Source organism: Amia ocellicauda, chromosome 4 (genome assembly GCF_036373705.1).
Source record: "Amia ocellicauda isolate fAmiCal2 chromosome 4, fAmiCal2.hap1, whole genome shotgun sequence".
NCBI classification, from domain to species: Eukaryota; Metazoa; Chordata; class Actinopteri; order Amiiformes; family Amiidae; genus Amia; species Amia ocellicauda.
In genome coordinates, this window is record NC_089853.1 from 5,912,897 (window position 1) to 5,927,223 (window position 14,327).

A 14,327-nucleotide genomic window follows, 5' to 3' on the forward strand; every position below is an offset into this window, starting at 1 on the left:
GCAACACATCTATACAACGCACTTGGAGGGAAGAGGCTCATAACGCAATCAATACAGGAGAAGAATTGATCGATAGAAAAGGTGGAACATCATTACAGTAAGCTTTTAGGAGTGGGACGGGAAGGGCCCCGCCTCGCGCTACAGACACTAAACATCTCTGCAGAGGCAGAGAAACAGTGAGTCGAGACCCTGGCTGAATCTGAAGATGACCACGGTGCCCCCAGGGACTACACAGTATAAGAGAGACCTAAAATAAAATACCCATGATGTGATACTACATCAAAATTAACGCTGGATAAAGGGATAAAGGCTGTAAGTAAAAAGGAAACTGTGCCGTTGTATCGGAGTGTTCATGTACAGCACACGTCTAGGATTGCGGACTCACTTCGGGGAGTAGAAGGTACTATAAAAATAATTCATGGCTACACTTTAACTCTGACCTGTATTTGTGCCTGAACCAGCCCCAGAACTTGATCTTACTCACTCATCGCTTTGTGTGTGAGCGCAAACACAGTGGCATTTCTGTCCAAAAACTTTGGCATACTTTAGATATTACCCTGGAAGTGTAAATGCTGAAATACTGGACGAGCTTTCAGTGGGGTCAAAAACCTCTCCCCACTTCAACTTGCACCACTATCCATCTTCTTTTAATGTACAACTGCAAAACACACCAAGACATGCAGACTCCTCACTGCGCCTTGCATGTTTCACGAGCTTCAACATGGAGGAGGCAAAGCTAAAGACTAACCGTCTGGCATTTGTGTTCGTGATGTATATGGGAGTTTTAAGCCTGTGCGATGATCTCCCGTGTTGTTATAAAAGATACACACTCTGGTATGAATTATACAAGGCGAAATCCCGACTTACTGATGCACAGTACACTCTTCTATCCCCAGTGGCAACTCACCAGTGGTTCCCAGCAAATTCTAGTCCTGTACTGCGTTTTACTGCTTCAGATGGGTTTTTACTTCAATCTGATCAAACTCCAAGAACCAAGAACCAAAAACTACTCTTCTAACCCCTGCCCCACTACTCCACCCCCTTTCACAAACAGCCTCTATCCAGAGGTTTAGTCGCTCGTTAGAAACAAACAAAAAAAAAGTTCTCTGGTCACTAAACCAACGGCACAGAAAACAACACATGATTTACATGCGCAGGTGGGTCCTTGCTTGTAGGTCTGGGGCTGGATCAATACAACACTGGCCTCTAGGAACAATTATCGACTCGCAGTAGTCAAGCGTGCATGAGAGTACACCGGCGAAATGTGCGTTTTAAATAAATTTAATCATCCTCGACAAACAAGTAACATTTAAGACGCTGTTAAGCTTCGACCACAGCCCAGCCGTGTGCATTAGAACAACAGGGTATGATGTTTCTAGATGACTAATGCAAGGCCTTTGAAAACAGGATGTAGCAAAAAGGCCTTAATACCTTCAAGAAAGCTTTTACGACTGCAAGTAGTAACAACTGCAGCCCCGTGACTCTGGGCTGATTCACTTGCAGGAGAGCGATCAATCCCCGTCTGCGCCTCTTAATCTCACAAAACGTCATTTCTTCCTTAACTTCACTTTCACAACTGTTGCCGTAAGTGTCTGTGCCGACGCGCATTGCACACATTTCACAGGCGTGTCTCAACAGCACCACTAAACGAAAACAAAACCGCGTTCGGCTCTTCCATATCATATCATAGTGTGGGACAAGGTTCACTACAGTTCGGTGCTCAAGAAGCGATCACAGTTTGGGGTTCGCTGACCCCGTTTGATGTGATGCTTTGTGATGATCACCTTGGGCACCGTCGCCCCCAGACATGCAAAACATCTCAATTATATTCAGCAATCATCAGGGAAACCTCACTACAGCAACACCAGTTCCTTTCTGCTCTTCCCAGACCTTAATATTCATAAATACATACATCTGGAACAGGTACAGCTTCCTTTGAAGACCGTATCTCTCAGGATGCCATTCAACAGCACTGTGAAATCCCTCTTAAGAGCTTTTTTTTGTCTTGGGTGGATTGTGTACAAATGCAACACTTCTCCCTTCTCCTCCTTCCCACAAAACTGGTTCTTTGACTGCGTGATTAATGTTCCTAAAGGCTGATTCCTCTAGACTGCGGTGAAGGGCACTGCTTTTGGGTTGTTTTTATTTCCTGGAAATTATGTCCAGTTATGTTTGTTGCAGAAGCCACAGAGAGAGAGACAGATACGCACACAATCAATTCTGATTTGAACTTGAACTGCATTTCAAGGATTCTGTCTCATTTTTCCCTTTTTTATAACAAGGCGTGCGTCTCGGACAGCTAAATGAATCCCTCTGTCTCGCACAGGAAAAAGATAAGAGGTTTTTCCAAATCTGAACCACTTATAATTGCAGGCAGTGAGCAATTACTGAACGGCGTCGCTTTTACACAGATGACAGAAGGGACGAGGGAAGCATTCGGGAACCATTTCCACTCCATATTTGTGAGGGTATATAAACAAGCTTAGCTCCATGGCCCGGTGTTATGACAGTTAAATATACTTATTATCTATCACAGGGGTCGACAGAGTAGCATAAGCAATTCACATCGCGGTGTACGCTTTACTGAACCGAGAAGTGCAACCTTGACAATTCAGATACACACGTTGTGCAGCCGTAGCAAAAAACAGCACTTTTTCTTCTCACAATGGTGCGGCACCACAGAGGTGACAATTGAACAATGGGGGGGACGGGGACACACAGACTCAAAAGTCAATTAGTCGGCACACGAAAGTGGTCAAGAATGGCAGCAGTGTGGCGTTGGGGCCCACCTGGGGGCAACACCTGCCTAATATCTTATGCAATCAAAGGCTCCGTCTGGGTCAGGTGTGACAATGGTTATCAGAGTCTGTGCCTGTTATTTATTTACAGGATATACAGGGCGGGATGCAAAGTATTTCTGAAGTCCATGTTCACACTTTCACAATTAAGCAACTACAAACTGCAGCTTTACTAACATTAATAGCCAGTGTAGCAATTTGAAATGGCAAAACTAAAGATGGAACACTTCATAAACTAGTCCTCAAGTGAGACCCCCTAACCCCCAATCTTGTTACTGATATCACATAACCATTAGTTTTTAAAAGCCATAAACTCATACCCACTGAAGACAACACAGCTGTATTGTTGATCAGTTATGTGCCGCGCCACTGGAATTTTCCCCACACTGGGACTTTTATAAAAAAAAATATATCATATGTTAAAAAAAAAAAAAAAAAAACAAAAAAAAACTGCTGACCACAGCCCACCTGTTCAGTGTCACAGTCCGTGCATTTCACACAATTCAGAGTATTTGACAGAATTCAAATTAAGTTAAAATACGAGCTAATGTCTTGAGGAAAACATTGAATGTCACATACACTTACCAGAAAGAAAGTGGGGAGTAAATAAGATCACTAAACCACAAAGAAACTGATGCCACTTCATATAAATCTGATAAGTTCTCCTGAAGCCCCAGTTGGCCGCTGAGCGCACAACACACACGTCAGCGAACTCACAATGGGCGTCACACAGCAGTGGTGGAGAGGAAAGAAAATAGAAAGGGCTCGATGCACCCAGTCAGGTAAATTAAAAACCACAAACAAACCTCGATGACAACCGCTGCCACAGTGTTGGCGTTCCGCTTTTAAATTGTGTTTATAAGTTTAATGACACCCACTGTCACGTTTGTTCTTCACTCCTGAGTACAACATTAAGCAGAACCCTCTGAGGACAAACTCGCACTTTAAAAACAGATTTGAAGCAAAATGAAAACATGGTAATACAAGGAGCAAAACAAGCTGAATCAACCGAGGTCTTGCAAGGTATTCTTACAAGCAAACTATTCCACCCAGTTTCATTTTACACATCGATTTAAACCAAATGGATTAACTTGGCTGATTTAACGCCAAGCGAGACAAAAGCAGCCCGGAGTGGAAACGCATCTTTTCTTTGTCTTTCCTCCTTGATTCATTACAGTCCCCCACGCCCCAGAGTGAATCCAGGCCATAGCGCACAATACACACACGCCATCATGGAAAGTCATGCGAGAGAGAGACCTGCGTGGCACCAATAAATATGAACCAGACCGGCACAACACAGTCAACTCCAGATAAAGCAACATCTCAAACACAGGTATGTGCGTATCTCTAACATACATCTCTGCTCTCCACAATCCGCTGTGATAAGCACATTCAACCACTTTGAACCGGCAACCCATTGCCATTTAAGACTAATCTCACATCCTACTTTGTCCACACACATGCACAAAAAAGACAAATACTCCAAAAGGGTTGAGCCAAATCTCTCGCGTTATCCACAAACCATACAAAAGGAAGCCGGCCCTGTTTGAGCAAGCATTGAGCGTCTCAACTGCACCGAAAACACCGATATCAAAAGAATAAGTAATCCACGCATCAGTAACATGAAACGAGCCCCAGCCAAGTCCAGAAACCTTTGATCTCCACTCATCGGTCCCTGGAAACGTGCCATTTGCCTCTTTAAACAAGATGCACACTACAAACAGAGCTGGTGTATCACAGTTTTAAGTCATAGCACTTCTCAGCATTCGCATACATTTCAATAATGAAAATACAACGGGGGAGGGAGGTTGGAACAAAAACGAATACTTACACAGGACTAGAATTTAAATTACAGTGATCCACCATCATTTCAGGTAGAAAATCCAGTTTGAAGGAAGCCATGTTTACCCACAATGAAAAAACCCCACTCTCATACAAAAAAAAAAACCCAAAAACAAAAGTCCACTCTAAAAAAGTAAACAAACTTTAAAAATATTTTGGAAAAAAAAAAAAAAAAAAATCTTAATATGCCACACCAACAAAAAACAGACTAACAGCCCAGGATCTGTCTTTTCACTGTAAAACCAGAGGATGAGAACTTGCACCAAGGAAAGTCAAGGGGAGAGAGAGAGAGAGAGAGAGAGAGAGAGAGAGAGAGAGAGACACACGGAGGTTGATGGAGAAACAAAAACAAAACTAAAACAAAAAATAAAAAAAACAAGCGAAAGACGCAACAGTAAACTTCGGACTGGAGGACAAAAACGCCCTTTCCAAATTTGTACTGGATTAAAAATGGCACGGCAGCCACTAAACGCAGCCCTGCTATAGTTTACAAAGGAAAGCGCTGATGCGATATTTTTTTTGTGAACATTTCTACTACCAAAGCAGTACTGGGTTGCAGAGTCAGATAAATAAAGTGTCAGATTGATGTTGATAAGAGCGTGTGACAGGCCCGGGTGAATGAAGCCGGTGACGAGTTTATAATCCCGTGCTAATGCACCGCGCTATAGACAATCACTCAGGCATCGCCAGGGACCCCCGCTATTCTGCACCGGGGGACTGCGGGACGGGGGTCACATGGGCCGGGTCACGCTAAACACTCACTGCCGATGGCTGACATAGGACTATGTTGCCGACTTCTGTAAACATCCTGGGATTACAGTGCCAAGCATTTACCACCCGTCCTCACAATTCGGACAGTTACTTTTTCTTCTTGATGCCGTGAAAATACACTTTCCATAATAAGTGTCCTTCATCCAAACTAATTAGAACATTTGTAGGAAAAGATTTATAGACAGAGATCTACAGTTATCGATCCACTGCTGGGTGAAGTTCTCCCCAACGTGTTAAGATGCACATCTTTTCCAGGTCACACCTTTTACTTCATCTTCATCTCGGGATCCTATCTGTACCGTCTCTTAATCCATCTGTGGTCTGTTCCTCTCCTGGGCGGCCCATTGCCTCTCACATCTCCACTCAATAAAGTCACACTATTGTTTGCTCTCAGATCCGTTGGTTTGTTTTCCCTCGTCTTGTTATTCAAAGCACACACCTTTCCCTGCTGCTTTCGTGTGACAAACACTATTCTCTAAAGCAAACGGGGAGATTTCCGTTCAATAGCGTGTCCTTCCTTCCCAAAGCACTCCATCCCGTTTTCACTCAATTTTGATTTCTTCCATAAGATCTGTCTGCGTTGCTTTGCTGACGAGGCAGACGAGCTTCCGACTTCAAATATCTTTCGATCTACTTCAATTTTTGTAGTTTTTTCGTAGTTTTAACAAAAGTTAAAGAAAGGAGTATCTTAAGCTCTTTTTATACTAAGAAAATATATAGTGCCGTCTCTATAAATCTACATACACAAAATCAGTAGGGTTGCAATAGATCTCTCTATATTGGTATGGTGATATATTTCCACTTCCTATAGAGATCATATGAATATTTTATTTCTTGGTGGTGGGGATGTGGGCAGCAGTGTTTTTAAGGACCGTGCTCTAGGGCCTTTGCACGTTTTACAGACATTTTTCTAACGCAACCGACTGGAACAATTACGATTCAAAAAAGCACCGCAGCCATCTTTGCTGGCGACGATCGCGTTTGAGAGGTTCTGCAAACGGACCTCTAACCCGTATCCACCTTCTTTCCTTCATCAGACTGCGGGGGACGAGCACTTTGGGTCTGAAGGCAGGTGTGGTCCATTCCCAGCAAGGGCTCGGTCTCGAATACGGCACCGAATCCCAGACACCATCAAGCCCTCGACTGCAGCCCTGTTCGGTATTCCTCCACACGCTCACAAATGAGCTGGTGGGGTTTAGTGCTACGGGATGTACCGACGCTCTCTCAGCCTTTTCGATTCTTGACCACAGCACACGATGTAACCAGATCACATGATGAGCAATAATACAAACCTATATCCCATTAGAGTTGATAGAAACAGCATAGTGTGCATTACCTCACACTACTTCCAACATGTACACAAAAATGAATGCGAACGTGCCTCAACATCCTTTGCCGGTCCTCCACACTTTGCCAGCCGGAGCGGCGGCGGATAAAATCAGGCACCTCTCAGGGCAGCCTGGAGACACGGGGAAGGACCCCAAAGTGTACGGAGAGAGAGAGAAAGCTGTTCTTACCCCCCAAGGGCAGGGACCTCCAGGGCAGTATGAGGAAGCTCACATTGTGGCTGTCCCTGCTGCTCTGTGGACAGATACAGGACGTCAGGGTCGATGCTATCCATCCAGTGCCTTTGACAATCACTAAAAAGAAACACACAGACATCAGCACAGAAACACACACAAATAGACAACAGTGACTCAAGAAATTACAAAGACATCGCAACAGTACATTTCACAGACTGGGAATCCTGGACCCCCAACAACACGCATGCAGTTCTTAGATGTGTTTTTTATACACACAATCTCACTCTGCAGGAACGAGAGGAAGTCACAACGAAGCATGTCTATTTTAACGTATAGGTATTTAAGTACTTGACAGCAGCGACATGTGTCCAACTGAATAAACATCAGCTGCTCACAATTAATTTCCTGTGGCTGGGGGGGGGGACTGCGATTATCCGGAGCATCGGGTCGGGGGCCTACATCTGTGCCGCGCTGCTCCAGAAATAGTCAGGTAAGCTAATGACACACACAGGGCCGACACCGAGCCCCTCTCGGAGCGATGAGCCGGGCAGGGGGATGTGGAGGAATGAAGACTGTTTTAAGCACATTCAATTCGAATAACATTCCTTTTTAAAGCGGCATGTTTGACCACCGATGAGTTTTCAGGATATATAAAATGTAAAACAGACCCGAGAACAGAACAAAATGCTTCCTCTTCCACTTGTCTTTAATATAATTTAATGGAATTTCAATTAGATTGTCAATCGGTCTAAGATAGATTAAATAAACTACTTCCTGATTCGATGGATGCAGGCCAGTGGCGATCCCTCAGATATAAACAGTACTGTCATCTGCATTCAAAACGCACAAGCACAAACCCACGTGACTCATATCATCACTCCACTTAAAATGCAATCGGGCAGGAATCCTTTGTCGCTTTTGGCCTTAAAAAGGACCCAATAAGCAGCTGCTCTCTCCACACACACACACAAATGCATCTATTGTTTCACACCTGCTGTGAACACAACACACAAGTACCCCTGAATTACCACACCCCTCAGCCAGACGCAGAGACCCCACCACTCGGGGCATTAGCCAAGATTAGTTTTCACATTTTTTTTTTTTTTTTTTTTAGGAAAGTACCTAACATTTCGCCCGGCTGCGTAGCCGTCCACAGATTGCTCGTGTAACTGAACACATGGACAGTTGGCAGCCAGGCAGGGACAAAAAAAGAAAAAGACAAAAGGTTCCCCTATGCATTTGGAAAAGGTTTGCCGTGGTTTTGGTCTGGTGGCTTCAGATCTGGCCCAACAGGAGCATCCCTCGCAGATCCCAGAGCCTGTCAGGGTATGTCACACTTGGCTTCGTGTCAGTGCATGTTAGCTCGAGTTCCCGCTCGGGGGGGAAACATGTCCTACTGTACCGCAGCGCTGCAGGCGATCATCTGCTGAGAGCGCTCGACACAGGCCTCTCCATTTGAGGACAGGAATAATGCAAACACGCTGGGCCACAACCAACAAGGTTCGTAATACAAACCGGCCCATTAAAACATGAATTACAAAAAAAAGTTGTATACATCTACACACATACACTTTCAAAATTGTCCTTGCACCTTTTGTTGCCTTCTAGGTTGGAATTAAAATGTATTCAGAGTTTTATTTTTGATGCATCTACACATCCTACCACACACTGTCCAAGTGAAAATAATAAATGTGTAGAAAATTAAAAATGTGGATAAGTGTCCACTCCCCCTGTAATAGTAATCCTAAATTAGCTCAGGTGTGACCAATCAACTTCAAAATCACACCAAGTGGCTTAAGGCTAATTAACATGGTTTAAGGATAAATTAATCAGTTCCCGTAAGCTTCCTCTGCTGGGTTGTGCATTTCAAAGCAAAGACAATGAGTGCCAAGGAGCTTTCAAAAGAACTCCAGGACAAAACTGTTGAAAGGCACAGATCAGGGGATGGGTATAAAACACATCAAAAGGCCTTGAATATCCCTTGGAGCCAGTCAAGATGATTAAGAAGTGGGAGGTTTTTGGCACCACGAAGACCCTGCCTAGATCAGGCTGTCCCTCCAAACTGGATGACCGAACGAGAAGGAGACGGATCAGAGAGGCGACCAAGAGACCAATGGGAACTGTGCAAGAACTGCAGGCTTTTATGGCCAAGACTGGTCAAAATATGTACATGACAATGTCCTGAGCACTGCACAGATCTGGCCTGTATGGGACTCAAGAAAGCCCAACATGAATACTGTGAAGTATGCAAAGAAACTATACTGGAGTGGCTAAAGGACAAAAAGTAAAAAAAATGTGATTGTTGTCCATCAACACTCCCCACGGAAGTTGACAGAGCCTGAACAGATTTGTAAAGACAACAATGGTCAACTATTGCCAAATCTAGGTGTGCAGAGTTGGTAGAGACCCATCCCAACAGACCCACAGCTGTAAATGTTGCCATAGGTGCTTCCACAAAGTATTAACTCAGGCAGGTGGAGACTTATCTGGTTTTGTATTTTTAATATACACTCACCTAAAGGATTATTAGGAACACCATACTAATACTGTGTTTGACCCCCTTTCGCCTTCAGAACTGCCTTAATTCTACGTGGCATTGATTCAACAAGGTGCTGAAAGCATTCTTTAGAAATGTTGGCCCATATTGATAGGATAGCATCTTGCAGTTGATGGAGATTTGTGGGATGCACATCCAGGGCACGAAGCTCCCGTTCCACCACATCCCAAAGATGCTCTATTGGGTTGAGATCTGGTGACTGTGGGGGCCAGTTTAGTACAGTGAACTCATTGTCATGTTCAAGAAACCAATTTGAAATGATTCGACCTTTGTGACATGGTGCATTATCCTGCTGGAAGTAGCCATCAGATGATGGGTACATGGTGGTCATAAAGGGATGGACATGGTCAGAAACAATGCTCAGGTAGGCCGTGGCATTTAAACGATGCCCAATTGGCACTAAGGGGCCTAAAGTGTCCCAAGAAAACATCCCCCACACCATTACACCACCACCACCAGCCTGCACAGTGGTAACAAGGCATGATGGATCCATGTTCTCATTCTGTTTACGCCAAATTCTGACTCTACCATCTGAATGTCTCAACAGAAATCGAGACTCATCAGACCAGGCAACATTTTTCCAGTCTTCAACTGTCCAATTTTGGTGAGCTTGTGCAAATTGTAGCCTCTTTTTCCTATTTGTAGTGGAGATGAGTGGTACCCGGTGGGGTCTTCTGCTGTTGTAGCCCATCCGCCTCAAGGTTGTACGTGTTGTGGCTTCACAAATGCTTTGCTGCATACCTCGGTTGTAACGAGTGGTTATTTCAGTCAAAGTTGCTCTTCTATCAGCTTGAATCAGTCGGCCCATTCTCCTCTGACCTCTAGCATCAACAAGGCATTTTCGCCCACAGGACTGCCGCATACTGGATGTTTTTCCCTTTTCACACCATTCTTTGTAAACCCTAGAAATGGTTGTGCGTGAAAATCCCAGTAACTGAGCAGATTGTGAAATACTCAGACCGGCCCGTCTGGCACCAACAACCATGCCACGCTCAAAATTGCTTAAATCACCTTTCTTTCCCATTCAGACATTCAGTTTGGAGTTCAGGAGATTGTCTTGACCAGGACCACACCCCTAAATGCATTGAAGCAACTGCCATGTGATTGGTTGCTTAGATAATTGCATTAATGAGAAATTGAACAGGTGTTCCTAATAATCCTTTAGGTGAGTGTATAATCCCCCTCCCCCCTTAACAGTGTGGAGGATGGTGTGTAGAGAAGTAGAAAAACAAATCCTCCTTTAAAAGGCACGAAACCAAGGCTCTGACAACAAAATGTGGAGAGAGCTTGGGGGCATGTACACTTTCTATAGACACTGCATGAAAGCAAATACCAAGTCCCTTTGCGAATATTCGGTAAAAGGATTCAAACGGCTGCATTTTCCCTGGGATTTAAAAGGTCAAATTGATAGTTAACACTCAACCAATGACCAATATGGGCTGACGTGCAAAGCCACAGTATGGAGAGTGTGACACCACCGACTTAACTCTTCACCAGCAGTGAGAGCTGTCGGTGAGTGTGCCCATGTCTCCCTCACCGCGGGGTCGCGTCGCTAAGGGCACGGCGGTTAGAGCGGTCAGCTCGCCTGCCGGGATGCCCACGAATTACTCCTCTAAGAAGATCTCCAGCGTCCTCACGGTGAGCGGACAGCAGTGACTGCACCGAACGGTTCTCTCTCACTGCGGCCAAGTGCTCAAACTGTTAAGCTGGCGATTGATATTTAAGTAACTGATCAGCTGGAACAACAAACAGGAACAGGGCTGAGAGCCAGCGGTCAAAACCAAGGCAGTATCACCTCCCTGTGGCCCAACCTGTGAACTGTGGACATGCAAGGGTCACGAATTGTCCATTCAAGAGCTTGCTCTGTCCATCTCTGATCTGTTGTTCTTACAAGATGTCTGGACCATTGGCTTTAACATTTTTCTTTCTTTCTTCTCCTAACAGTGAGCCATTTCTTCCAAATGCACTCCATCCAATTACTCCTCTTTTATAATATTGATACCAAAATTCTTACATTTACCAAATCTGTTAACCAAAGTCATGTTTTTACTATGGTTCATTTAAGGTCCAGTGTTCTAGATCACATCTGAGGGTTCTAGAAATATATATAGAATGAATGTGTGTGTACATGTTGCACCGAAATGTGTACATTCGCTACAGGGGTGAAATATAGCCTCACACGAATCGAGCTCAACCAGATCAGCTCCGGCCGTGGAGATAAAAGGGGAGAGGAATGCAAATGAATGCCAGTCATGCGCAAGACAAAATAAAGTGCTTACGCTCAGTACAAAGCAGGGCGCAGCTGTACATTGGTCTCCGTTAGTGCTAATGTTCGACCTACAGCCATAACGAAAGCAGCAGCACATGCATGAGCGGGGGGGGGCTGGGAAGCTAGAACATAAATTCCACAAGCACCCGGAGGCATCGTGCTTAATACAAAATAACCTTTGAAGATAATTTAAATATGTACAGGCTAAACCTGTTTATCTGCAGTGAGATCCTGACCGTTTAATTGAACATGCTGCGGATACGGAGCCGCGCACTGCAAGGGTTTACAGATGTGGGGAACGCGCTGGTCCTTGCGATGTCACTGCCTGTCTTGAGGCGGCTGACGATGGTTTATTTCCACTTCCAAAGCGGGCTGCACAAAGCCAACTGCCGAGAAGCTACAGATCAGTAATTACATATTTCGAAACACAAGAAGATGGTAGCTTCAGGTTATGTAAGTTTTAAATCCAATTTCACATAGAGACATTGCCTCCCAATGCACAACTGAAGACAACTGCGGCTAAGTGGGGGGGGGGGGAGCTGAAAGGTTTAAGGTCTCTAATTCATAACCAAATATTAAGACGCACAAGCATTCCAATTATATGTATTTTGCATAAGTGGGGAAATCAAGCTGTTTTGCAAATCAACACTTTTGCAATCACGTGTAGAGAGATATAACAGATGTCAAGGACACTACCAGCTTCATGATCACAGGGCTTTACAGGCTGTCAGGATGTCTTTCAGACAATTTGCTCTGGGATCCACACATACTCATTATTGTGAGAGTTAAATATCTATAACGAGACAGGATGTACAGCCTGACGTGTGTGTGTATAATATACATTTGCCAAGTACATCGCCATTTCTCAAAGCATTGTCAGCTCAGTCAGATTAAACTGGTCAAGTTCATTCCTCCACCATCAATGTTAGTTCAGACGCTGTGCCTGGGAATTCAGTTTTACAGTGACGAGACACGGCTGGCTGCAGGTTTGCTGCCTGGCGATTTAAATGGCGCGCCGATGGGGCCGAGCAGATTGATCCGCAGTATTGATCCTCAGACACCCAGCCAGGCAGACAGCGAGGGCACAGTCGACAAACAGTCCCCAGCCAGATCTTACAGCGTTCAATCGATACACAGCAGCCCCTGGTTAACAGCGACCAAGCGGGCGCACAGTGGCACAGACCTGCCGGGCCTCCTCCGCTCGTTTGCCATGGTTCAGTTCTTGAACACTTTGCGGTGCTGAATGCTGTTCCTGACCAGACACTGGAGAAGTCGCATTGAAAAACCGAGCGAGCTACCGAGGAAGTTGCCAGGAGGACACTGTATCATTGACCGCAGCCTCCCACACCCCCATAACCCCACCACCACCACAGCCACCATGTTGGGGGGATCCTGCCAGTCAGCCAGGCTGCCTGCTGGTTTTACTGGCAGTCATCGATCGGCCTGCCAGGCACACCGGACAATTCAGCAGCCTGCAATTTACGTTTTATTTTAAGCATGCATCATATGCGTGTGTGTTTTTACATGTCCGATCATTAAATGTTCTACAGAAAATAAAAAAATATGATAAAAGGCAACACTGACAACCATAAAAGTATAGTAAATGGTACTGGTCATCTTTCAGTGTGTAAATCCCCATTTGCTGCTTTTACCAACACTTGTTTGGCAAATATAGGTAGCAAAACCACATGAATCATCAACAGCCCTAGGTGAGAAAAACCTGAGGAAATAGCAATCCCTCCCAATATCAATACAAGGCACAAACCTGAAAGATTATCCACAATTAGCCAAGATTATTTCACACAGTATTCCCTTCAAAATGTATTGAAAAATAAAGTAACACAAAGAACAGCCAACTCGATCATTCCTTCTTTCTATAAGAGCTAGGAGGACCTGTGAAGCAAATTGAAATGCAGAATCCGTGCCTTTACTGTCATGTAAAGACAGGATATTATTCAGCTGGCCGAGCACTTCTGCTTTTCACCCAAACTTGATTCATAAATCATGAGCACCGACTTATAATATATGTGCATGCACCTGGATCTTAAACGGGCAACTCTGAGCTTCAGCAGGAAGCAAAACTAAATAAATGCTGAAATTAAAGGACCCATCCGTGCACCAAATCCCAGGTGTCCTAATCAAACACCGATGTTCAACTATAATCGAGTCTCTGTTATTAGGTTTTTGTTTCATTCTCCAAAAACCATGGGGGGAGGGGGAGAGAGACGGAGCTTTATGATTCTCTGTGCGTGTGAAGGTTGGAGAACAGATCGACAGTGTGCTAGAAATCCAACTGCATGTTCAACGACATTCATTTGAATACAGCGCGCCGTCACCACACCTGTGAAACACCCTGGGCCGAGCAGCCGCCTTAGCAGAATACCGACTCACAGATTTAACCATCAACGCCTCGGGAGAAGGGGCGTCTCGGAATATCCTCCCCCGGATTGTTAAACGCTCGACAGTGCTGGGGCTGGTGGGTCTGTTTGTCTGTCTCTTATACATGCACAGACCAAGCAGAGGCCATGGGGTGATGTGTGGCTGGGGGGCAGAGAGCAAGGGTAGCA

At 44.8% G+C, this 14,327-nt stretch overlaps 1 protein-coding gene across 21 annotated transcripts in view; it reads right to left on the bottom strand.

Moving 5' to 3' along the window:
* Positions 1-14,327, bottom strand: part of celf1 (cugbp, Elav-like family member 1) — a 55,098-nt gene that overhangs the window by 17,320 nt on the left and 23,451 nt on the right. For 20 of the 21 annotated variants that reach the window (XM_066700669.1, XM_066700689.1, XM_066700687.1 and 17 more), the window contains one exon: positions 6,929-7,051. The exons of the other annotated variant lie outside the window; for it this stretch is intronic. In XM_066700669.1, coding sequence (XP_066556766.1) covers positions 6,929-7,032 — 104 coding nt within the window. In that variant the 5' untranslated portion in view covers positions 7,033-7,051. The remainder of the gene's footprint in view (positions 1-6,928; positions 7,052-14,327) is intronic. 21 annotated transcript variants of the gene reach the window in all.